Raw genomic sequence first — 23,382 nt, 5'->3', positions numbered from 1 at the left:
CCCTGGAAGGTCAGTTTGACATTATTAAAGTGTAATAATAACTTGATAATTGCCCAGGGAGTGAGGTGGGCAGAAGCATAGCGTACCTTTTTCATGAGCCTTTTGCAGGGCACCCCTGCCACCAGCTGTCAGCCAGCATCTCTCGGCCCCTTCCTCCCTTGGCCTGCTAGGTCTGCAGAGGCTGCTCTGTCCGCCTACCTGCGCCAGCAGGAGAGCTCAGCCCGCCTGTGGGGAATCACACTTGGGCATGTATCTTCATGCAACGGGGTCTTCCTTGACAGTTGGGGGTGAGAGCTCACATTTCCAAGTTTTTATAAATACACACTGAATGTCTTTATGGGTCAGACACTGTGCTAAGGTCCTGGGGGCATGACCTGCCTCTTGTGACCTTTACAAGAGAGGGGAGGCGTTAGACAGGGGACACAAATGAGGCGCGAGGAGCAGGCTGCTCGAGGCAGCCCCAGGCTGGCAGCTGGACCCTCGGCTCTTATCCTACAGAGTTCAAGCCCTCTGTGTACCAATGTCCAGGAGTCCTGCCAAGGGCTCCAGGCACGTAAGGGTTCACAGACCTGTCCCAAAGCACCCTCCCCCTGCCCACTCTTCCCCTCTTGCAGACTTAGTGCTGGTTTCACAGTGACACAATTGCATTTATAGTTGTTTGTGAGAGGGGTTGGGACCCACCACTGACCAGCGTTCTCTCTGTACACATTTGTTCCTTTCCCTCAAGTCGCAAAACCCACTCATTCCCATTAATCTTCCCCGCTAATTATGGCAATCATTGTCTGATTGCCTGTTCTGATTACGCAACTACATTTTCTCATGCTAACTGCATACTGAAGACAAGCAATTGCATGGGAAAAAATTATGAGATTTCCAAGCTCCAAATACAATCTGAGGGCCCAGCAACGTGCCTCCACTGTCCCCCTTGGGCAATGGGGGCTCCAACACAGAGGCAGAGGTCAGTGGTGACCATCTCTCAGCTTCCGGGGACACTGCTAATTCTAAAGCTTCTGTCCTCATGGCCCACTAGCACACTGGGACTCTCTAGACCAGGAAGCCTGATTTGGAAAGTGTGACCCAGCATCTGTGGCCCTTGAAGCCCCTGTCGCAGAGGTGCCAGCCTGCAAATGGCCACTAGCCTTGGGGAGTTGGAGCCTGAGCTGTAGTCTTACCTGCTTGTAGAGGCCCAGGCCCCAACATTTTCCCCCCAGTGGCTGCCAGTGTCCCGGGCAGATGCATCTAGGAGGGCAGGCTGAGGCAGGTGGCTGGTTCTCATCTTCCTCCAAGCTCAGGACTCTGGCCCCTGCCACTTTCCTGAGATGTCCCATAGCCTGGGAGAGAGATTGCAGGCCACTCCCCTCCCCAGTTCACGTTCCTTCATCTCCTGCAGAAGACGACTCAAACCTTGGCCCCCAGGAAGCCTTCCTATGTTAGCTCTGCTCAGGGTGACTCCCACCGAAGCTCCCCTCCCTCCGATCCTGTCCATCCCACTGTTTGTCCACCACAGGGTCCTCCCATCCGGGGGCTGGGAACTCCCAGATGGCCGAGGAGAAACCTCATCCACCCTTTGCTCCCTCAGCACAGACAGACGCTCTGCCATCACGGAGTCCATGGGGGCCACCACACACTGCATGTACATCTGCAAATTCTATCTTATTCCAGATGCACCAAGGGAGGTGGCTATTTAAAGAATACTATAGAAGATCCTTGGGTAAAGACTGGAATCACTTTCTGATTTATTTTCTATGTAATTTCAGATTGTCGTCTCTCTAGGGAAGAAGGAGAGGCTGCAGGCAGGTTCATAGCTTTCCACAGCCTGCCGTACTGGACACTGCATCCTCCTGCATGGCTCGGCCTATTTAAATTTTGTCGTCTTCATTCAGCAAACATGCATGCGAGGCCTTCTGTGTACCAGGCTCTGTGTGCTGGAGGCAGGGGATGTGAAGAGAGATGAAACCTGTTCCTGCCCTTGCGAGTCACTGAGGGAGACACAGACACATGTAGGTGCATCAACACAGGTAGCGTTCAAGGCGGGTAATTGTTGCACAGAGGGAGGTGGGATTACCTCCACTCAGGACTGGGGAAAGCAGGGAAGTCTTCATGGAGGAGGGAGGTTTGTTTTTTTTTTAACATCTTTATTGGAGTATAATTGCTTTACAATGGTGTGTTAGTTTCTGCTGTATAACAAAGTGAATCAGCTATACATATACGTATATCCCCATATCTCCTCCCTCTTGCGTCTCCCTCCCTCCCACCCTCCCTATCCCACCCCTCTAGGTGGTCACAAAGCACCAAGCTGATCTCCCTGTGCTATGCGGCTGCTTCCCATTAGCTATCTATTTTACATTTGGTAGTATATATAAGTCCATGCCACTCTCTCACTTCATCCCAGCTTACCCTTCCCCCTCCTGTGTCCTCAAGTCCATTCTCTATATCTGCTTCCTTATGAGGAAGGAGTTTTTAACCAGCGTTTTGAAGGATGAGTTGAAGAGTTCAAATGAAACAGGCAAGTTGAAGAAAAGGCGGGTTGACGTGGCTGGAGTGGAGGATGCAAAGTGGGGAAAGCTGGGTAGAAGCAGAGCCAGGTTGTGACGCCCTTGGATGCCAGGCTGAGGAGCTAGTTTTGATTCCAAAAGCAAAAGGATGAAACCGGATGGTGTCACTCGGAGGAGTGCCACCCAATCAGCTGCCCCTTCCCTGCCTCCCTCCTCGTCTCCTCTCCTTGACCAAATGAGCCCTCTTATTTTTTCTGTCCACCCCTCCTCTGCATCTCCACTGACCCCAACCCAGTTCAGACTGTCGCTGTCCTCCATCCTGTGGCTCGGAACTCACGGTGCATCTCCTCCTTCCAGTCCCCCCCCTTGGGGCCATTCATTCTTGGGGGAGATTCCTGGCTTTTGAGCTTAGTTTGTTTATGGACTAGAATTTGTTCACCTGCCAGGAGTGAGAACATGGGCTTAGGAGGAGAGGGGAGGGCAGCTGAGCTTGTGGCCTCCATGGGTGTTTTCTTCCGCTGCCCAAGGCTGCCAGAGCCAGAAGAGAGAGGTGGAGGCAGGAGCGACCAGGGCGGGGAATCGGCCCAGGGCTACGGAAGGGCAAAGTCTGGAAAGTCCAGGGACATTGGCAACAGTGTCAATCAAGTGTAGCCCAGGCTGGAGCAAAAGGAAGGAAAGGAGGAGGGAGAGAGGAGGCGAGGAAAGAAGTAGGTGCTTGCCGAGCACAGCCCTGGAGCACGGAGGGCTGGGGGGAGGTGAAGGCGTCCCTGACAGTATCCCCCCACCAGCTGTGGACATCAGCCAGGCCTTCACACTCACTCATTTCCAAAATGAGATGATCACCTTCCTCACGGGCTGAAATGTGCTAGCAGTTACAAAGGGCTTGGCCCAGGAGAGCTAAGAGTTGAACTGAAAACTCCCAAGGCAGCAGCAGTGGCTGACACCGCAGAGGCCCCGTCATGCCCCTTCCTTACTGGCCTTGGAGCCCTGGGCGCCTGTGCCGTGCCTGGCACACAGAGGGCACTGAGCAGCCTCTGCGGGAGGCAGGACTCGGTAGTGGCAAAGACGTGAACTCTGCTGCCTGCTGGCCGTGTGAGCCCAGCCCCATTGTCTCCTCTGGCAGGTGGGGGAAAGGACAGTACCCGCCCCGGAGGTTGGGAGGGGTGGCTAAGGCCATGCCTGTGCTGCGAACCCTGCTGGTGGCCCAGCCTGAGCCCCTCAGTGCTCCCGTTCCTTAAGATGGGCTCTGGTGGATTCATTTCAGCAAAAGGGGCTGGGCTGGGGTGGGGTTAGTTGGCTTTGGAATTCAAAGGTCATGAGGGATTTTTTAAGTTCTAGGGTTTTGTCTTGTTTCAAGAGTGGGATCCAACCCATGAGAGGACAGGATGTCATCCCTGGCAACCCTCCGGGGGGTAGTCTGTCACTGGGATGGGAGTGGCCAGCTGCCATCGCCATGCTTCATAGCTACTTATTTGTCCTGGCATCTCCCTCGGGTTGTCCCATTCTTTTGGATGAGTAGGTTTTGACTGGGACAAGAGAGAATTATTTTTGAGTGGGGGATGGGGGTGGGAATGGGGAGAGCTGAAGTTGCTGCCAGCACCTGCAAGTCTCTGCCCACGGGTCTTCTCTGTTCATGGGAGCATGCTCTGCACGCATTCAGACCACAAGTGCCAAGGAGTTAGTACCCCACTGACCAAAGGCAGGACCGAGAACACATGGATCCAGCCTCTTTGCTTCCCCGGCAGCATGGCAGGTGTATTCCACGAGGCCTCCCTGAGCGCCTGGCAGGACTGAGGGCTCCCAGTTGCCCGCAGAGGCAATCTGCTCACTGATGCAATGGGGGCTGCCCCGCCCCCCATCGTCTTGCTTTCTCGCCCACCTACTAGCGCATCCTGGGGTCACCTTCCAACTAAATACCTGCACGGGAATCCCTGTCTTTGTGTGTGGGAAACCCAATCCAAGAGAGCATGTCAAGTGCGTGATAGAAAGAAGACACTTGATAAATTAGGGCAGAAAGTATCTATTGTGATAAGATCTCTCTATCCCCAGAGACGGGTCCGGCAGAGAGGGCACCCCATATGTAGTGCTAAATGAGTCAATATGGACATGTTTCCTTCTGCCACCCTGTCCTTTGGGCCCTCCCATTCCCCCTCCTGCTCTCCTTTCTCCTAGCCCTATGTTTTCTTTCCTGACCCTCCTTTTCTCCTCTTCTCTCCTCCTTTCTCCTCTCATGGAGGAAGGATGTTCTGTGTCCCAAATGCCCCTCTCACTTCCCTGACATCCCGCTCTGGAAATGAGCCTTCTGGCAGGCAGCATTGTGACATCACCGTGCATTGGCCAATGGCTGTCTTCCTGGGCCGGGCCCTCCTGGGACCACCACCCTCCATTGATAAGGAGAAGCCACCTTCTCCTGCAGAGCCCCTTAACCCTCAGGGCAGCCGCTGGAGCATGAATCCCTTCTGATTCCGCCGTCAGCCCGATGTTCCTCACAGTCAAGCTGCTCCTGGGCCGGAGATGTAGCCTGAAGGTGTCGGGGTGAGAGAGCGTGGCCATGCTGAAGAAGCTGGTGTCCGAGCGGCTGCGGGTGCCCGAGGAGCAGCAACACCTGCTCTTCCGCGGCCAGCTTCTGGCGGATGACAAGCATCTCTCTGACTACTGCATTGGGCCCAATGCCTCCATCAATGTCATTATGCGGCCCCTGGAGAAGACGGTGCCCGAGGAGGCCCACCAGCCCCAGCCCCTGTGGCACCATCTGGGCCAGGTCCTAGCCAAACACTTTGGGCCCCAGGACACCGAGGCAGTGCTGCAGCTGCTGAGGCAGGAGCACGAGGAGCGCCTGCAGAGGATAAGCCTGGGGGAGCTGGAGCAGCTGGCGCACTACCTCCTGAGCAAGGAGCCGCTCGCGGAGCCCGCGGGGGAGAGGGGGCCGGAGGCTCAGAGACCCGGAGACGAGGAGGAGGAGGAGGAGGAGGCCGATCAGTAAACCGGCCATCCTGCTCATTTGCGCACTCAAATTCGCCCAGCCTCGTCCTTAAGCGTTCCCTGGTGACTCCCAACTCGTTCCTGCGGATGTAGATGCATCTTCACCCCTTTTCGAAATTTCAAAGTAACTGGAGGGATTTTGGAGCCCTCTCTCCTCTCTTGGGCCTGTGGTTTCCCCTCTGAAACACAGAATGATCCCCTCCCCATCACCATCCCCTAGAAGGGGCTCTGATCGCCCCATGGGCAGCCTGAAAGGGGGCGGTCAAAGGCTGCTTCCCCCTTGTAGGCTGGGCACTGCCTCCTGGGCAGCTGTATGCCCAGCAGCAAGCCAGGCTGTCAGCACACCTCCATGGCTCTAAACAGACCCTCTTTCTCCTTGGAGACAGAAAGACAGATAATGTGAGTTCACTTCTTCCATTCCCAGGCCATGGCGCCCACCCCCCAGGCCTCCTGACAGCCAAGGGTAGAGAAGTGCCAGGTAGCTGTCTCTTGCTCTTTGGGTGAGGCTCTCCCTGCTGTCTACCTGCTTGTGCTTCCACAGTTTAAGGGGCAGGGGCAGGGGCAGCAGAGGTAGGAGTGGGGGGAGAGCACCTACTGTGTGCCAGGCCTGGAGCTCTCAGGGAGACACACACAGACCAGGAAGAGCAGGAAGCTTAGGCAGAAAAGGCGGTTGCATCGTCGCACTGTCACCGTGGCCAGTGTGAACGGAGCCGTGCCCCAACCTCTCCCTGCCCCAAGTCTCATCAATCACCAGGTCTCACTGAGCACCCCCATTTCCCGCCCACCACTGCCCAGGCTTCCCAGGAGCAAAACTGGTACCAGCTGGGATCCTTGCCCCCACAGAGCGTGCAGCCTAGATGGAGAGAGAGGTCATAAATGTGACAAGTAAAGCAGCAACATAAAACCAGAGTACAGCCTGCGTGACTAAATGCCCAGGCGCCGGCTGCAGCCTTGCAGGGCCCTGGGCTCAACGTGGAGGGGCCAGTGTCCATAGACTACAGGAAAGCCAGGCCCCCTTCTCTGTTCTCGGTGTGAGAGAATGGCCCTTGCCAAGGGCTGAGGAACCCCTACACCCCGTGTGTGATGGGGCAGGGAACTCACTGAGAGCCTGGTCCCCCAAAGTCCCAGAAGTGCTGTTACCGCAGTCGGTCCATCCTTGGGGATGGAGATAGAAGGAAGGGGATGAAGGCACAGTCTAGAACAAGCAGGGCCCAGGTCCCTGGGAGGCATCCGGTCCTTGGCCTACGGGGCCCTGCATCCTATTAACTGGGGCGCGTTATAATAGTATTTACTTCCCCCCCAGGTGTTTGTGAGGGTAAGGCGTGAAGACTCTACAGTGAAGAGTGGAGTGGGGCAGTGGCAGTGGCGGGGAGAGACTCCTGAAACCGTGTGTCTGCCTCCATGGGGGCTGCCGGAGCCCCTGCCCCTGGTTCCTGTCTCTGCAGGTCCTGGTCCTGCTCTCAGGTCCCCCAGCCTCCACTGGAGAGACCTCCTGACAGGTCTTCGAGTGTGTTCGTGCTGGGGCTGTGCCATCTACCAAGGGGGACGAGCCTATTATTTTTACATTAGGGGAACTAATAGCCCATTTCCCGGGAAATCTGTGAGTGATAAAAATAAGTGGGCCGTTTTATTCCTTTTGCTGAGAGAGAAGCTGGCACGAGGGACGGGGAAGCCTTTGTTGTCTCTGGTTCGCGGGAGTGTCAGGGCTGGCTGGGAGCAGTCACCTCCACTGCTTGTCCCCGACGTTGCAGGGGAGGGTGACTCCAGGCCCAAAATGGGGGGAAAGAGAGTTGTTCTGCCCTTCTGTGCCCGTGATTGCCTCCCACTACTGACTCCACCCTTCCCAGGGGGGCCCTGCGCCTGACCCTCCCCACAAAAGCTGAGCCTGGGAGAGGATGCACCACCACATGGAACTGAGCAAGAACTTGCCCCTGTCTGTTCCCCCTCCCAGGGATATTTTACTCAATGCTGCGTTTCTCACTGCGGGGTGACAGGCTTTGTCCCCTAACGGATGAACTTACAGGTATTACGGAATATTGGGAGGCTGGGGGCAGAGTGGCCCCTCATACTCCAGCTATGGATTAGAATCCTACTCTGTGTGGAGAGCCCTAGCTCCTGGACTGCCTGCCCTGGAGATCCTTCCCTGTCCCTGTTTCACCTTATTTCAAAGGCGAATTGAAACCTGTGCCAGCAAACCCGCTGAAACCTGCACCAGCAAACCCCCTGTCCCCTCCTCTGCCCCACCACTTGAAGGATGGTGGGAATGGGGGGGGGGGAACTCTTTTTAAGCTGCAGCCTTGGGCATGTAGCTCTGCCACTTAGTTCACCACAGCACCTCTCTCCTGCCATGAAAGGACACAAGGTCCCTAAAGGTAACAACCTTGCTCAAGTAGGAGGCATCTTAGGATGGCTACCACATCCAGGTTTCCAGCTTTGTGTTCTCATCCACAGAGAAGTCTGGTTTCTCCTCCTAGCTCCTTCCTGCATCACTGCAGGCCAACACCCTTGGTCCCCTGGTCCCTGGCGAAATCGTCTTTCTGAGAGAAACAGACACAGCACTCTAGTTTGTGTGCTATTTCATAAGTCCTTTATTCTTTGATGAATAAAGATTGATGGTGATCCTACTTTGTGCCAGGCTTTGTGCTAGGGACTTAGGTTGGTGGACAAGGAGCCCCATCTCCCTGAGAAGGCCGTGTAGAGAGAAGCGCACCCCCTGCTGTCCCTTGCTCCATAGTACAGCAGAGGGGCCTTGGGAAGCCCAGCCACAGCCCAGGCTAGAGATCTGGGGATGTGTGGAGAGCTCACTGCATGGTCTTTACCCATAGCCCTGAATGATAGGGCAGGGAATGGTCTGTCAGGATGAAAATTCTGGTAGATGTTGGAGAAGGAGAGAGCTTACACTGTCCAGGGGTTCCAGAGACTCTGGATGCCTGATGCTGCAGTTAGAAGCAAATCACAGGTCCTGCCCAAGTTCAGAGGGAGGGGATGTCACAAAGGGCCGGACACCAGTGAAGGATAGGAACGGGAGGCAGTTAAAGGGCCCCTGAGGGACTTTTCCTGACACCCAGGGGTCCACACGTCACACTTGGAGCACTGTCGCCTGGTTCAGCACACCCAGCATCCGACCTGGCTGGGTGCCCCATGACACCCCGAGTCACATGACGCACCACAGGTGCACACCCACAAACACAGACACCCAGCACCTCACACCCATGGGGTGGGGTCTATAGTGGCAGAGCCAGGTTTGCAGATATGAGCTCTAGGTTCTGTGCCACTTGCAGTGTCTGGGTCCACACCCAGCCTTTTGGGGTTCAGGCTACTGGAGCCCAGGCAGTCCTCACAGTAAATGTAAGGACAGAAAGGGGAGACTTTGCGGAGCTGAGCCTAGGAATAGTTGGGGCTGCAGGAAGAGGTGGCCTGGACCAACTTTGCTCTGTTCAAGTGATACATCGTAGTCAGGACCCGAGCGCTCATAGGACACATGGGAACATGGAGATGGACATGTGGGTGCACACGCTTGCGTGCTGGGCGGCGGTTGGGCCTTGCCAGGGTGCCGCACATGCATGTCCACATCAGCCCACGTGTGTCCGAGGGCGGAGACTCCCTTCTCTGTGTGAACTCTCCAAGGTGGCGAGCTTGCTTCCCATCTTGGCCCCAGCCTGGATCACTCTCTTTGTGCTCTGAGCTGGGCCTGGGTGGCTGCCAGCCTGTGGCAGGGGACTGGCCGGAGGGCAGGCTGCCCTGTGTTCAGATCCAGCTGCAGAGCCAGCTGTTGCTGGTGGAGACGGCTGAGGCGAGCAAGCTGCAAAGCCGGGTCCCGGGCCCCCGGAGCAGATGACGCTCCCGCTGGCTGCCTCGCCCCACTCCTGCCTCTTGGGTCACCTTCCTCCTCTCCCTGTCCTTTCTGCTTTCCTTCCTGTACTTCTTCTCCACCCTTTCCCTCCTGTTCTCTCTGACCATGTTTGGGGCCGAGTTGGCTGCATTGTGTGGACATCTGGGCACTTCCTTTGAGCTCTTTCTCTAATCCTTCTGTCTCTTTCCACCCACCCCTGCCCACCTTCTCTTTCCTCCCATTCCTTGCATCTGTAGTTGCCCTTCTATTAAACCCCACCAGCTCTTCTCCCTGTCCTCCTAGTGTCCTCTCTCTTGTATTTGCAGACTCACCCAGTAGGCGGGCGTGGACAAGGACCCAGAACCCACTGCCTTTGATGATGTCCCACCCTCCACCCCACCCGCACACACGTGCAATACTAATTCATAGGCACAACTACCCAGCCCGGTGCTCGAGAATGATAGGAAATGGCCTCATTGTACGCATGCGCCTTTTTTGGCTGATATAAACCCCGACACAGACACACACCCAGAGAAAGGGCACAGGTATCTGCACACAGAGGGTTGCCGCGAACAGCCTTGCTCACAGATGGTCGTGCCGCCGGGAGGGTGGCGCCGCCCAGGCAGTGCTGGCCAAGGTGGCAGGCTGCCCTCTCGCAGGCACTGTGGCCAGCAGGTTGGGTGCTGGGTGCCTGTGCTCCCTCTCATGGCCCTGCCCGGGCCAATCCAGCTGCACTGGCACCCTCATTCTCGATCAGCCCCTGTGGTCCCTATTGTCTCCCACTGGGGGGCTTCCTGGCTCCTCTGGGCTCCAGGGCTATAAATCCCCCTCTGGAAAGGACTGCAACCCAAGGAGCCAGCAGGAAGCCCAAGCCCCCAGGATGGCTCCTACCTGCCTGCCCGCCGCTGCCTCTGACAGTGTTTCCCATCACAGTGATTTAAGGGCTCGCTGGCAGCCTTTAGCGGCTCCCCCTGCCCTCGTAGAAGGGTGATAAATCTGAGGTAACTACTGTTGGTTGCTGGCCATAAACCCGTCACGGCCCACTGCAGTGGGGCTAGGCCTGCCCGCGAGGCCTGCCCAAGTTGGCCTTGTCAGCCAGCCGCCCTTGGAGAAGTCCCAGGACACCCGTGCCTGGGACGTTATTTATGAGCCTCAGACCCCAGGATCAAAGCTGCTGTCCATCAGAAAGGGCCGGGGGGAGGCCCTCGGAGCCCCCTCCCCCGGCCCCTCCTCTCATCCAGACAACCTCAGGCCACTGCCGCTACTTAAACTTGAATGAGCACACGTTGGAGAAAGCCTCAGTCCTCCCCTGAGCCCCCTTCCACTTTATTTCCCTGACCAACTCCAAGTGCACCCCCCTTACACACACACATACACACACACACACACACAGGAACAGGGACCCTGAAGAGGCTTTGGTGACAGAGTTGGGGAGACAGAGTGGGCTTTAGCCTGAATGGCCGTCTTTCCTGACCACTGCTGCCCCTCCCTCCGGCACAGCCCGGCTGAAAGGAGAAGAGTGTCGGGGTGCTCAGACCCCAGGACTTTGTCCAAGCGGCCCTGTCGCTGACAGCACCAGGCAGAGAGGTTTGAGGAGGATGCATGTTCATCTTACGCAAAGTGAGACATCTTTCTATAGCCTCTACCATCTCTCTGTGCTGCCTTATTTCCCGGGGCCATCTTAGCCCCAGACACCCCTCATCTGTGCTGTGAATCTGGCAGCCCGTGAGGAGAGGGAGGCGGCTGGTGAGAGAGAACAGTGTGAAACCTGGAATCTGAAGATTTAGGATTGAGTCTTGAGATACTGCTTAACTGGGAGGTGTGCTTGCTTGGTCTGACTCATCTGTTCAGTGCCCTCCTCGTGGGGTAGTTAAGAGCACTCAATGTATGTGAAGGTGTTTTATAAACCCTAAAGTGCTGTGCAGCATTAAGGCTTATTCTACTCCCCCCACCCCACATTGACTTCTACTGCAGTCAGCAGAACGCGCTCTGACCAGTTCACACCTAAAGGGATTTATTGCATGGAGAGGGGTGGCTTTACAGGATCCCTGGGAGGGCCAAGGGACCAGGCCTGGACACTTAGCCAGGAGCACTGCAGCCAAGAGGGACACCCAGACTGCCACCCCACCTGCCGCTTGGCTCCTCGGGTTCCAGGGAGGAGAAGCCAGAGTCCCCACCACGGGTGCCCCCAGGGACTCTGCTGCCTCCAGCCCCACCCTGAAGAGCTGCCTCTTCTTACCTGGCTCACTTCCACCTACAAGTTCCATGTGGGTGGTCTGCCTGGGAGAAGCCAGGTTGTGATGAAACCTTAGGTGAAAGAGAGTCTTGGAAACGTGGTTTTTAACTTTCCAACAAGCTAGATGGGAGGGGTTGGTCTGTGGGAAATTTTATGGAACAAATGACCCAATTTTTTCAACAGGAAGAAAAAAATAAAAAGAGAGAGAGAAAGAGGGAGGGAAATGTATAGATTAAAAGAAACTTAGATGTATCAACTAATTGCAGTGTATAGAGTTATTTGGATCCCGATTTGAACAAACTTTAAAAAACAAAAGGCAATACAATGGGGAAATATGAACATTGACTGGATATTTGACGATATTAAGGAATTAGTGTTATCTTCTAAAATGTGAGATAATATTATCGTGGTTATGTTTTTAAAAGTCACCTTTTAGAGAAGTACGCTGAAGTACTTCTGGGTGAAATGTTATATTAGATTTGCTTCAGAACAATCCAGTGAATTGGGACAGAGGAGGTTCCTGCAGTGACAATGATAGGGGGATGACTGTAGAAACCGGGTGCATGAGGGTTGATCATGCAACTCTATTTTTGTGTTGGTTTGAAATTTTTCACAATAAAAGTTTATTTTAGAGGTTTATCTCAGCAGCTGCTAAATTGCTGAAGCCTTGCCTTCCACAGACACCTTACTGTGGAGACCTCAGAGTGATAGCAGTAGCTGTTTCACCAGGAAACCGTCCACTGCTAAAATCCTGTCTTCTGATGCTAACCAGCTCTCTGTTGTCTGGAAATGCAACTCGTTCAGAAACCAGTCCCAGATTCTCATATCCTCGAGGGTTTCTTGCTTGGAATCTCTTCCAATACCAGTCTGGGAGAACAGATTCCACTCTGGCTGATTTAAGCAGAAAGGAATTTATTAGAGGACATTAGGTAGTTTATAGAACCTTGGAGAGGGCCAAGACATCACAGAGCCAGGAGAATTCCCCGAGCATCCCACGGGGCTGCTCTGGTGGAGACACAGCTCTGCTGCCCTCTACCCAGGGAGCAGGCGCTGGAAACCTCCCGCAGCTCACCCAGGAGGCTTCACCTTCCCTGGCCCAGCTGCTGCCTGCTGCTTCTTTCTACTTCCACGCCTCCCCTCCCCAACCCGTCCAAGTCTCATGTACGAATTTTCTTAGTGGAACTCGGTCACATGTGGGCCCTAGCTGCAAAGAAGTCTGGGAAATGTAGTTCTATGCTTTCCAGCATCTTTAGCACAGGAAAGCAAACCCTCTGTCTCTCTGCCTCAGTCTCTAAGGGAATTTCTTGCTTGGTCTCCTAGCTTCCAGCACAATGACCTAACCTTGGCACCGGGCTGTCTTTCATTTGGGGCTGCAAAGGCTGAGGTTATTATGCCCAGGCGCTGGCGAGGCACATGTTCTGCCCCACGCCCTTAGCGTGGAACATCTACAGAATTCAGAGTTTACAAAGAGCTCTCACATACTTTTTCTCTTTTTGTCCTCTCATCAAGCTTGAAAGGTTGGGATCACCATCCTCATTTTATAATGGAGATAACGGAGGAGATTGACACTCAAAGAGGATAAGTCAGGGAGCTGGTAGATAGTAGAACCAGCATCTGAATCCTTTACTCCCCTTCCCTACTCCCCACCCACCTGGGTGGGATAATTTATTGCAATTTTAGTTTGTGACTTGATTTTGCTTCTGTAGCTAATGGTCCTTCCTCCATCCCAAGATCACAGGCAGGCTTTTGTGCCACCTTGCCTTACACCTATTTTGGGGGAGAAATAGCACAGAGCAGTGTTACAGAGTGCAGGCCCTGGAGTCAGAATGCTGGGAGGCGCTTGTGAGCTGGGCTGACCTTGGACATGTGACTTCAGCCCTCTGTCTGTTTTCCTCGTATGTAAAAGTGGTTAATAATAATAGCACCTTATTAACAGGATTAAATGAAGGAACAGAAGTGAAGTGATTAGTATACGATAAATGTTCAGTAAGTTTTGTCATTGTTACTGCTGTTTTGGGGTGGTAAGGCCAAAAACACCAGTTAGTTTTCAGGCACCTAGAAGACCACTCTTAGCATTTCCTGGATTTTGTTTTGTGAAAATACAGGTTCATTGAGGGGATTACACTGGATTGTCTTGTATGGGGAGATGGTGGGAGGGAAGTCTGGAGGAAAACAGGCTAAAGGGGAAGGGATGGGGGTTCCAAGGATGTTGGGAGGGGCCATGGTTCATTGTGGTGCTCCAGGGAGGTGGCAGGCGCTGAGGACAATGGCAGGAGGGTGGCCTGAGAAGGCTGACTCTCAGCAGAGACCAAATGAGGATTGGTCATGAGCAGAGCTGGTGGACAGTGGGCACAGAGGCCAGTGGACCCTTTCCTGAATGTGCTGTGATGTGGGAAACCCCAGAGCCTTTGCTGCCCTCTGATGGATAGTGGGCAAGGAAGCTCCAATAACAGCACCTTGAATTCCCCTCTGGACAGGTAGGATAGAGTCTTGGAACAGATTAAATTTAATTGGGGGAAAGAAATGGTACCTTTTTAGCACCATATGCAGGAGAGTAAAATCCCCTATTCGTGACACCTTATCTTGTTATCATCCAGAATAGACCCCAGCAAAACCAAAATTTAGGCAAAGAGTGTCTTGCAAAACTGGGTCTCTATTCCTTTGTCCTTCTCTAAAGTGCATCCAGAAACCAAAGCTTTTCTCTCCTCCCTCCCCTTATCAGACTCACTCTCTGGTGAGGATGTGAATGAATCAGGCCAACAGAGGCTCAAGTCCCAACTCTGTCACTTAGCAGCTGTGTGTGAGGTTGGGTAAGTCACCAGTAAAATAAAATAATTAAATTCTCTTCAGAGAGCTGTCAGGAGGATTATGTGAGACAATGGAATTTAAATGTGCTTTGTAAACTGTGACTGTATGTTGCTGAGAAGTGTGACTAGTGTGTCTTTATGCAGATTTAAGCCCATGGGGTATGTGATGGCTTCCTGGTAGCCTGGCTTGGCTAGAATTCCCATGTGCTAGTCTCTCATGGAGCTGGAGAACAGAAAGGAAGCAGCAGCTATTTTGTAGTATGCACTCCCCATCTCCCAGTTACTCAATCAAACACTAACCCAGGTGCTGCTGTAAAGGGATTTTGCACAGGTGATTAAAGTCCCTAATCAGTTGGCTTTAAATTATGGAGATTATCCTAGCTGGGCCTGGCTCACTCTGTTGGAAGCCCTTTCAGAGAAGGCTTGGGTCTTCCCTGAGAGGGACTCAGGCCTGTGGCCAACAGCTTCAGCTGGTGCCTGTGGGTTTCAGCCTGCCCATGATCTTGCCTTCCTGCCTGCTTGCCTGCCCCACACTCATGTAAGCCAATTCCATGTAATAAACTCATATAAATCTCCTACTGGGTCTGATGCATTGGTTGATACAGGGTGTTCCTGCCGGCACACAGCATGGCAGGAGGCATCGGTGAACCAGTGGGGAGGTGTGTTTGGTGGAAGAGGCCCCCGTGGAAGCTCTGCAGTGGTACCAAGGTGTCATAAAGGTGTGGTAGTGGGAGTTCTGCCTCTGCCTGCACTGCAGCATTTGTGGTGCTCCTTCCAGCCCCCGGCCCGGCGGTACACACAGGGTCACATCACAACCTTTAAACAGTGGGTGAGACAAGCACTGTTATTCTCACCTTTCAGATAAAGAGTCATAATTGGAGACTCAGAGAACTCAAGTGACTCAACCAATAAGTGGCAGAAGTGAGATCTGTCTGGTCCCCAGGGACCCTCCCAGCCCCCTCCCAGCAACACTACCCATTGTCTTGCTAGCTGCCTTTGTAACTGTTCAGCATCTATGTGTCAAGTGCCTCTTCGGGGCCAGGCCCCAGGGCTGGGGATGGAGATCTAATAGTGAACGATCAGGTTCTTCCCCTGCCCTCATGGAGCTCCTAGTCCAGGCATCTCTCTGGGGCCTACGGCTGGTTGAGGGCTGATGCTGGGCCTTCAGAAAGCTGTGGTTTGGACTTGACTTTCCTGCCTGGACCTGGTTGTCCTGAGCAGTACCCAGGCTCACAGCCTGCAGGAGAAACCATTGCAGAGGTAGGTGCTCTGGGCCTGCAGACAGAGTGGAGAGCTCTCAGGGCACGAGCAGAAACCCTGGTGGCAGTCTCCCAGGGTCTCCTGGGCCTTGTTAGAGGCACTGGTAAGGGCACTGGAAAACGCCATCCAGAGGGAGGTGCGGAAGGAGGTGCACGGGAGCGTGAGGGACTGCCTTTCATCTCCCTCCCACACACTGCCTCCCAGGGCCTAAGCCCTCCTATCCATCCAGCCTGAAAGAGCCCTCCACTGATGTGGGGAAACTGAGGCAGGTAGGTGCTCACCATCAGCCAGAGTGACAGCTCTCTGACTGTGTGTCCTAGCACCTTGAGAAAAGAAAGCTGACAAGAGAATATCCCCCGATCTGGGTGTTTTAGTCACATAGTTATCTTGTGAGTATAACTTTTAGTCGGTTTATCTATTCTGGTTGTCTATGCAAATCAGAGACGGGCTCCTTTCTACTTCCTATGATATGTGTAGACCAGCCTCTTCCTCATGGATTCAATAAATGTCATTTGAGGGCCTGCTGTGTGCCCCAGCATCCTCCACCCCCCCCTGCAGGGACTATGGCTGATTGAGGTACTTGCTGAGGGCGAAGGGGACAAGGACCGTCCAGTGGAGGAAGGGAATTATCAATACTCTGCCAGTTGTAGAAACAAGGACAGGATTTCCTTATGAATATGTTTATATGCATATTTCTATTAAGCAAATATTTTACTTTTTTTTCCTCTCTCATTCTCACCATCTAACATAACATAAAATAGTAGGTAACTTTATATCTCAGAATTTAAGTTACAGGATATTAAAGGGGGGAGTGTGAATCAACTAGGAGAAGAATGAAAATCAAACAGATAAAAGTTCCTGCTCTGATCGAGTCTCCATTCTAGTGGGGGAGAGAAATAATAAACAAACAAATAAAATATATAGGTATCAGTTGGTGATAAATGAGAAGAAGAAAGCAGGGAAGAGGTAGAGGGAACATGATTGTGTGTATGTGTACGTGTGTGTGGCTTCAGATAGGCTGATCAGGGAAGGCCTCCCTAGAGGTGACACTTGAGCCATGGGACAGAGCAGGTGCAAAGGTCCTGAGGTGGATGTTGGAGAAGACCTGCTGTGGCTGGAACAGGAAGAAGGAGGCAGAGCACAACATGAGACAGGGTAAGAGATAACGGGGACCCGATCACACAGGGCTTTTGGGTTTTGCTAAGGACTTTGGTTTTTACCCCAAGTGAGGTGAGGAACAAGGGCAGGACTTTGAGCTGAGGGATATGCTCTGACTTAGGTTTTCATGCAAATGTCTCTGCTTCCCACCCAGTGCCACCCAGGATTGTCAGAGCCCTGAGGTCCAGGGCTTTGTGGACCGGCAACCAGAGGAGGGGAGTCTGACGACGCCTCCAACTCCCAGCCTAGGGCTCCAGCCCTTGGTTGTCTTTTTAGGGTCTTTGTGAGGATAACATACAAATGAACCCTGTTTGGTTAGAGTCCATGAACGTGAGCCAAGCCCTCCTGGCTGGATTGAGCTGAACCCTGAAGGTTGCAGAGAGGACCAAGGCACCTCTTTGCCCTGGAGGAGACCTGCAGGAGGAGACAGACATGTGTGTGACACACTAAGACGCAGTGTGAGGAGGCCCATCTGTGGAGAAGCTCAGAGGAGAGAGCGGTTTGTCCTGGAGGGGTCGTGCTGCTGTGGGCAGGGAATGAGGTGGGGGCATTCAGAGAGTAGGCAACACCGGAGCTGGGGTGCTAAAAAGAGAGGTCGGAGGGGCAGCCCAGAAGAGGGAACAAGACACAGGGATAGGAAAGTGTGTAGAAGGTAAGAATCTGAATCTCCAACTCAGGGGTGAGATGAATCAAATTTTCTTTATTTTCTTACAACAGCTCAAATTCTCTTTTGACTCTGTTGCCACGGCGTGGTGAAAATGTAACCTCGGTCGCTTTGGTGGGGAACCCCTGTCACTTTCCCTGGGACTGCTTTAATTCTTGGGGGCTTATGGAGAGCCAAGATGGGTAGGGGCAGGGATGTCTGCCTTTGGCATCGCTGGCCCTGAGGGCCCGTTGCTGGTTGTCCCAGAAAGCCCCAATCCCGTGACCAGCCCTAAAGGCCTGGGGCTCCTCTGCCCCTTTCACACCAGTCTGAAGGGGATGCTTGGGCATCTGAGTGCGGTGGGACGTCTGGTCTCTGAGAGCCTCATACTGCAGAGGATTCTGGGCCCTCCCTGACACGAACTGCCTGTGTGGTGGACACCAGGCCACCCAACACAGCTCTGGACCTCAGTTTCTCCCACTTAAAGGGGCAACTCTTATGTACTTGTGAGGGCGGGTGGGTGGAGAAAATCGGATGGGAAGACAGGCTCCCCGGGCGGGCTGCATGTCAGAGCTTAGTGCCATCAGGGACCTTGACCCCCACAACAAGGCACTGGCCCTGGCTCTCTGGACCCTCTGGGTGTGGTTCGGCAGGTTGTGTCACCCACCACACCACAGCTTAGCCAGAGATGCCGTGCGCAGGGAGAGAGGCGGCCAGGACCACCCCTAGATTCCCTTGGTGGCCCTGGGTTCTCAGGGCATTAGCTGCTCTCAGGAATGCGGGTGGTTGCAGGTGCCATGGCCCCTGAATGGGACACTGGGAATCCCTGAGATGTCTCGACAGGAAGTCTAGAGGCTAGCAACCCCTGCTGTTTGGAGCCTCTAAAGAGCTGGGATTTATGTCCCTTCCCCACCGCCCATGTCTCTGGCTGGGGAGAGTGGCTCATATTTTCCCTGTGCTGCGTGACTTTCCAAACTATATTTTCAGCCTCGGTTTGACGTCAGTCTCTCGCTCAGTCCCTAGGGATCAGCTTTGTGCATTTCCAGGCTGTCCGGGCCGGAGCCTCCCCATCCTCCTGGGCCTCTTGTGCTGTCCCTGCAGTCCCTACTGGGGACTGGAAATGTCCAGGGACTGGAAAGTCCCATCTTTGGCCGTGCTCCCTGGGCAACAGCAGGTGGGGCTCCCTGGGCCCCCTGGGAGGCCCATGGATGTGGAAGCAGGGAGGGGAGTTGACGGTCAGCTGGAGAGAAGGCCAGGTGGACTGGTCTCCGATGTGGTGGGCCGTCCTGTGTGGCGTGTGAGTGTGTGTGTCGGGGGTAGAGAGCCAGAGGCAGGAGGAGGGAGCTAGGCTGGTGGAGATGTGAGGCTGCACATTTGTTTCTAGGCTGCTTATCTGCAGACACTCCCTGGAACAGGCTCTGTCCCAAGGCCTAAAAAGAGGGGAGAAAAGATGAGAAAATGGGAGGGCGAAGTGGGGGAGAGAGAGGAAGCTGGAGGAGGAGGGAAAGGGTGAGGGAGTAGTGGCAGAGGCAGAAGAATGGAATAATAGCACAATCACAGATAACATGGCATGGCTCATGGCTTTCCCATTTATTTAACCCCGTTCAATCTTCAAAACAACTTTGCTGTGGATATCGTTCTCTTTTTACAGATGGAGAAAACCGTTGCAGAGACTGTTTTGGCTCACAGTGCCTAAAACTCAGCCCAGCTCTGCCCTCAGTTTTCGTTTCGGAGTTGAAGGGGCACAGTCTGCTCTCAGAGCTGAGCGCGTAGGCACCGCCTGAACCCGCATCAAACAGTGGCCCCCAAATACTGGTCACGACTTGTGTTCTGGGGTGTCTCCATCCCCACCCCATCTTTGAACCTAGACCAGGGCTCTATCTGTGCCAGGCACCCCAGACACAGTCAAGAGACTTCCGTTCCAGTTTTTGCCCTGACACCTACCTTCTGTGTGACTCCAGCGTAGTTATTTAACCTCTCTGGGCCTCAACTGCCTCATGGTCTTGTACCTGATAAGTTGAGCATGTCCTGGACTAGGTGCCTCTTCTCTCCAGTCCCTCACACCTGGGGCCCAGACGCCCTGCAGCTCGTTGTCCCCAGTGATCTGTGGTTAATGTGGCCCTCAGCCACCCCAAACCAGAACCGTCGAGTCCTCCTTCACTCCATGTGCAGTCGACCGCTGCGCCCCGCTGACTGTGCCTCCTAAATACCTCGAGGATTGCTGCGCTCCCTGCCTGGTGTTTGGTAGATGCTGAAGAGATGCTAGTTCTTTTTCTCCTGAGCCTCTCTTCCTGCTTTGAAAATACCAAGTGATCTGAAAATGTGTCACTGTGGTACAGCTTGATTCCTGAGCCTCCCTTCTCACTTCTCTGCCAGGCACAGTGTCCCAACCCCTACCCGAGAGGCTGGGGCTTCAAGACAGCTTCTGACTGTCACCCAATTCCCACTACAGGGCCTGGGTTTGGGCTCTCATGGCCCCCAGGGGTGGCAGTATGTCACGGTGGTTAAGCATGTGGGCCTTGGACTCTAACCTCAAGTCTGCCACTAACTAGCTGTGTGACCTAGACAAGTGACGTAACCTCTCTGTGCTGCCGTCTCCTCACCTATAAAATGGAAATGATACTAGATACTACACCTTGTTATGAGAATTAAATGAATTTATATACACAAAATACTTAGAACAGTGCCTGGCAAAAACAAGCATTCAACAAATATTAACTTTTATAATTATTGCCTGGAATATAATCACATCCTCAATGGTCTGTGCTTCCAGTTTTATCCCCTACAATACATTCTCCACTCAGTGGCCAGAGAGCTTTCTCTGTCACTCCATGCAGGGTTGCCAGATAAAATACAAGATGCCCAGTTTAAATTTAAATAGATGTTTGGTATTTGCTAAATCTGGCAACTCTTCTCCCGTGCTTAAAATTTTCCCCTGGTACTCCATTACCTTTAAAATAAAATCTGAGCTTTTTAGCATGACATTCAAGTGTGATTCAGACCTCTGCCCTCTCCATTTAATCTCTCATCTCCTTATTTCTTACCACCTCCAGCCCCCTCCTCTTATGCTCCAGCCATCTCCATCTGCCTTCTTGGAATCCCAGAGAATGACTCTTAGCATTTTGGAGCTGGAAGGACCATTTGTCACATTTTTAGATGAGGAAATTAGGGTCCAGAGAGATTAAAGACCTGCCCAAAGCCACACAGCGGTTAAGTGAAACTCACATCCCCTAATGTTCTTGATAGGACCTCAAACCTTGGTTCTGCAACACTGAAAGCCACGCTCAGGCCAGAGGAAGATCCTCTTGGAACAACAAACATACTAGGTTTAAAATTCCTGGCCTCAGAGGACCAGCCGTGTGCTTCTCTTAGGGTCTGAGAGTGAGGGAAAGCTGGATCTGCCGACCTGGAGCAGTTCCCAGGGGCCAGCCTCCGCAAGCTGCGATGCGTGAGAGGTTCTGGGGAGTTCTGGGGGGCAGAGAGCTGACCTGGCGGTGTTCCAGGCTCAGGTAAGGAGCTCCTCAGGGTATAGGGAAGTGCTTCTGAGACTCAGGGCTAGGGAAGCAAGGCCCAGTTTGCAGCTCTGTACTTGGGGTTTCCCCAAGTCCAGGCAAGCTGAGAGTGAGGCTGGGGATTATAAAATAGGCAGAATAATCCTGGCTGTGAATAATCCTGCCCAGAAGACTTGTGGTGGCCTCAGGGCAAACAGAGTGGAGGCCATTAGAATGGGAATGGGGGACCTTTCCCACCGGGCTCCTGGGGCAGGTCTCAGCACTCTGCAGTCACCCCTGGCATCAAACTTGAAGTCAACCAGCTTCCCAGCCAGGTCCCTGGGAGGCTCTGGCTCTGTTTTAGCCACTCAATGCAAATATCTCTGCTCAGAGCTGAGAACCTAGTCTCAGTAATTGACTTGTATGATGTCCAAAGACTCCGTGCATATAACAAGCTCAAAGTGAAGCATCATCTTTAGCAAAAAGATTTATCATGGAATCTGCGACAGCTTCCCATTTGTCTGGAGCAGAAGTAGGAGCGACTCTCCTTGCCAGGAATCATCCTTTGTCTTCAAAGCAGATTTCTCCCAGGTTGGAGTCATCCTGGGCCCAGCCTGAGACCTGTGGCCGACTTCCTGGCCAAGGTCCCTGTGTCTCCATCTCAAGAATCTCAGCCACAGGCAGCAGGGATGAGGGAGAAAGTGGAGCCCTGGGTTTAGGAGCCCTGAGTTCTAGAACTGACTCCGTTAGCAGCTGGCTGTGACCTTGGGCAAGTCACTTGATACCTCAGGCTTTTACTGCTCTATCTGTAAAATGGAATTTGTGATTCCTGTTTAACTATCTTACAGCAGTAAAGGAAGAAGAGTCATCCATCACCTACTTCGCAGGGAAGCAGTGTGGCCAGTCCTCAGTGTGGGCAGAGTCTACCCGTCCAGCCCGGTGGACTTTAACCTCTGTGGAGCCTGCTGGACACCCGTCCAAGGCCAGGTGGTGACAGAGCCCATGGCTGATGCTGACAGAGGCAGCCCTGTGATGATGATTGTTTTCCTCTTCTGTCTCCTTCAAGAATACGTCAATGCACGAGTTTCTTTGTCTTCTCTGAATCCACCTCCCCCTGGACCCTCCACTGCTGGCAGCTTGAGCCCACGGGATTGAACCACGTGAATCAGGTCTGTGGTAGGCAATGTCCTATACCAAGACTTGGCTAGCGTTTCCTCCTCAGCCCACCTCAGTCAGAGCACTGTCCCCCTCCCCAGGTCCTATCCCAGCACCCAGTATCCCCTGAGAATGCTCCTCCCCATCTGCCTGCCTGGCTGTGTGTTCTCCCTTCTCATCCTCCAGGAAGCCTTCCCTGACTTCTGTGGCCCAACCCTACTTCCAGACCCAAAAGGCCCCAGAGCGCAGCTAATGGTTGACAAGATTCTCTTCTATTCACTTATCCATATGTACCTAAAGCAGGGCAGCTCTGTAAGGGCAGGAAGAGTCCTTTCCTGCCTTTTCATCTCATCCTCAGCACCAATCAAAGAAGGGCAAAGGACTTGGTGATATTTAAGGGATTCAGCTGGATGGGGGCAGATCTGGGACATTCTGATCAAAAAAAGATTTCCATAGATTACCATGGATGACATCTGGCTTTGCTCGACATTGCAGGACTTCTCATGATTTATTAGCCACTCTCTCCACATGTATCAGCCAAGGAGCCAGGGCCGAGTCTCAGCACAGAATAATTAAGCTCTGTTCTTCCTTGGAGGGCCTTTGACTCCAGCCAGGTGGGATAACCTGGGAGCCAAGGTACCGAAATCCCCACTCACCAGAGTCACACTTATATCTCAGTGGCCCCTCGCAGTCCCCAGTCCAGAGTGGAGCCCCAGTGAGGTGGGGGGGAGCCTGCTAAGGACATGCTGATTCTTGCCCCAGTTTTCAACTGACTCGCCGCGTGACCTTGGACAAGTCCCTCGACCTTTCCGGGCCTGGTTACCTTCATCTGACAACAAGGGGATTGTAACAGTCCTCGAGGGTTGTTAAGGTGCTTTATGGCTCTGAACTTTTGCTTCTCTGACTCAGAGGCAAAGATGTCTATTGCTTCTCAAATAAAAATATTCCTCTCCTGACAGCCAGCTTGGGAGATCAATAATTCTGTCAGAGCATCCTTGCAGTAAGGCTGGAACTCTGCAGTTTTCCCCAAGACTAGACATTTTATCTTTATTCATTGTTCATCCCTTTTCTCCCTCTCCTTAGCCCTCCCTCCAGCCCCCTTCACCACCCCACCCCCAACCTGGGATGCGGCAACCTGCCTTGAATGAAGAATGGCTGGTCACATGGCCTGGTCACCATGGAGACGGATCCCCACAGACGAGGTAGGCATCAAAGTCACATGAGAACCCCAGAAAACTGGCTGAGGTATTTATAGAAGCAAGCTGGTGCTTTTACGGAAATGGGTCTATATTTGACTCTGGTACTGAAAGCTTCATGCTGGCT

General features: G+C 53.3%; 1 protein-coding gene across 1 annotated transcript; it reads left to right on the top strand.

Moving 5' to 3' along the window:
• The first annotated feature begins 3,594 nt into the window (after positions 1 to 3,594).
• UBL4B (ubiquitin like 4B) lies at positions 3,595 to 10,149 on the top strand. The gene is given in 2 exon segments (XM_082424353.1): positions 3,595 to 5,031; positions 5,035 to 10,149. Coding segments are annotated over 2 exon segments (501 nt in total). The 5' UTR covers positions 3,595 to 4,974; the 3' UTR covers positions 5,479 to 10,149.
• The last annotated feature ends 13,233 nt before the right edge of the window (positions 10,150 to 23,382 follow it).

The sequence above is a fragment of the Balaenoptera physalus genome (genome assembly GCF_965194825.1).
Source record: "Balaenoptera physalus genome assembly, chromosome: 1".
In the NCBI taxonomy this organism is placed as follows: domain Eukaryota; kingdom Metazoa; phylum Chordata; class Mammalia; order Artiodactyla; family Balaenopteridae; genus Balaenoptera; species Balaenoptera physalus.
The sequence above is the reverse complement of the archived record's forward strand: the minus strand, read 5'-3'. Positions and strand labels throughout refer to the sequence as shown.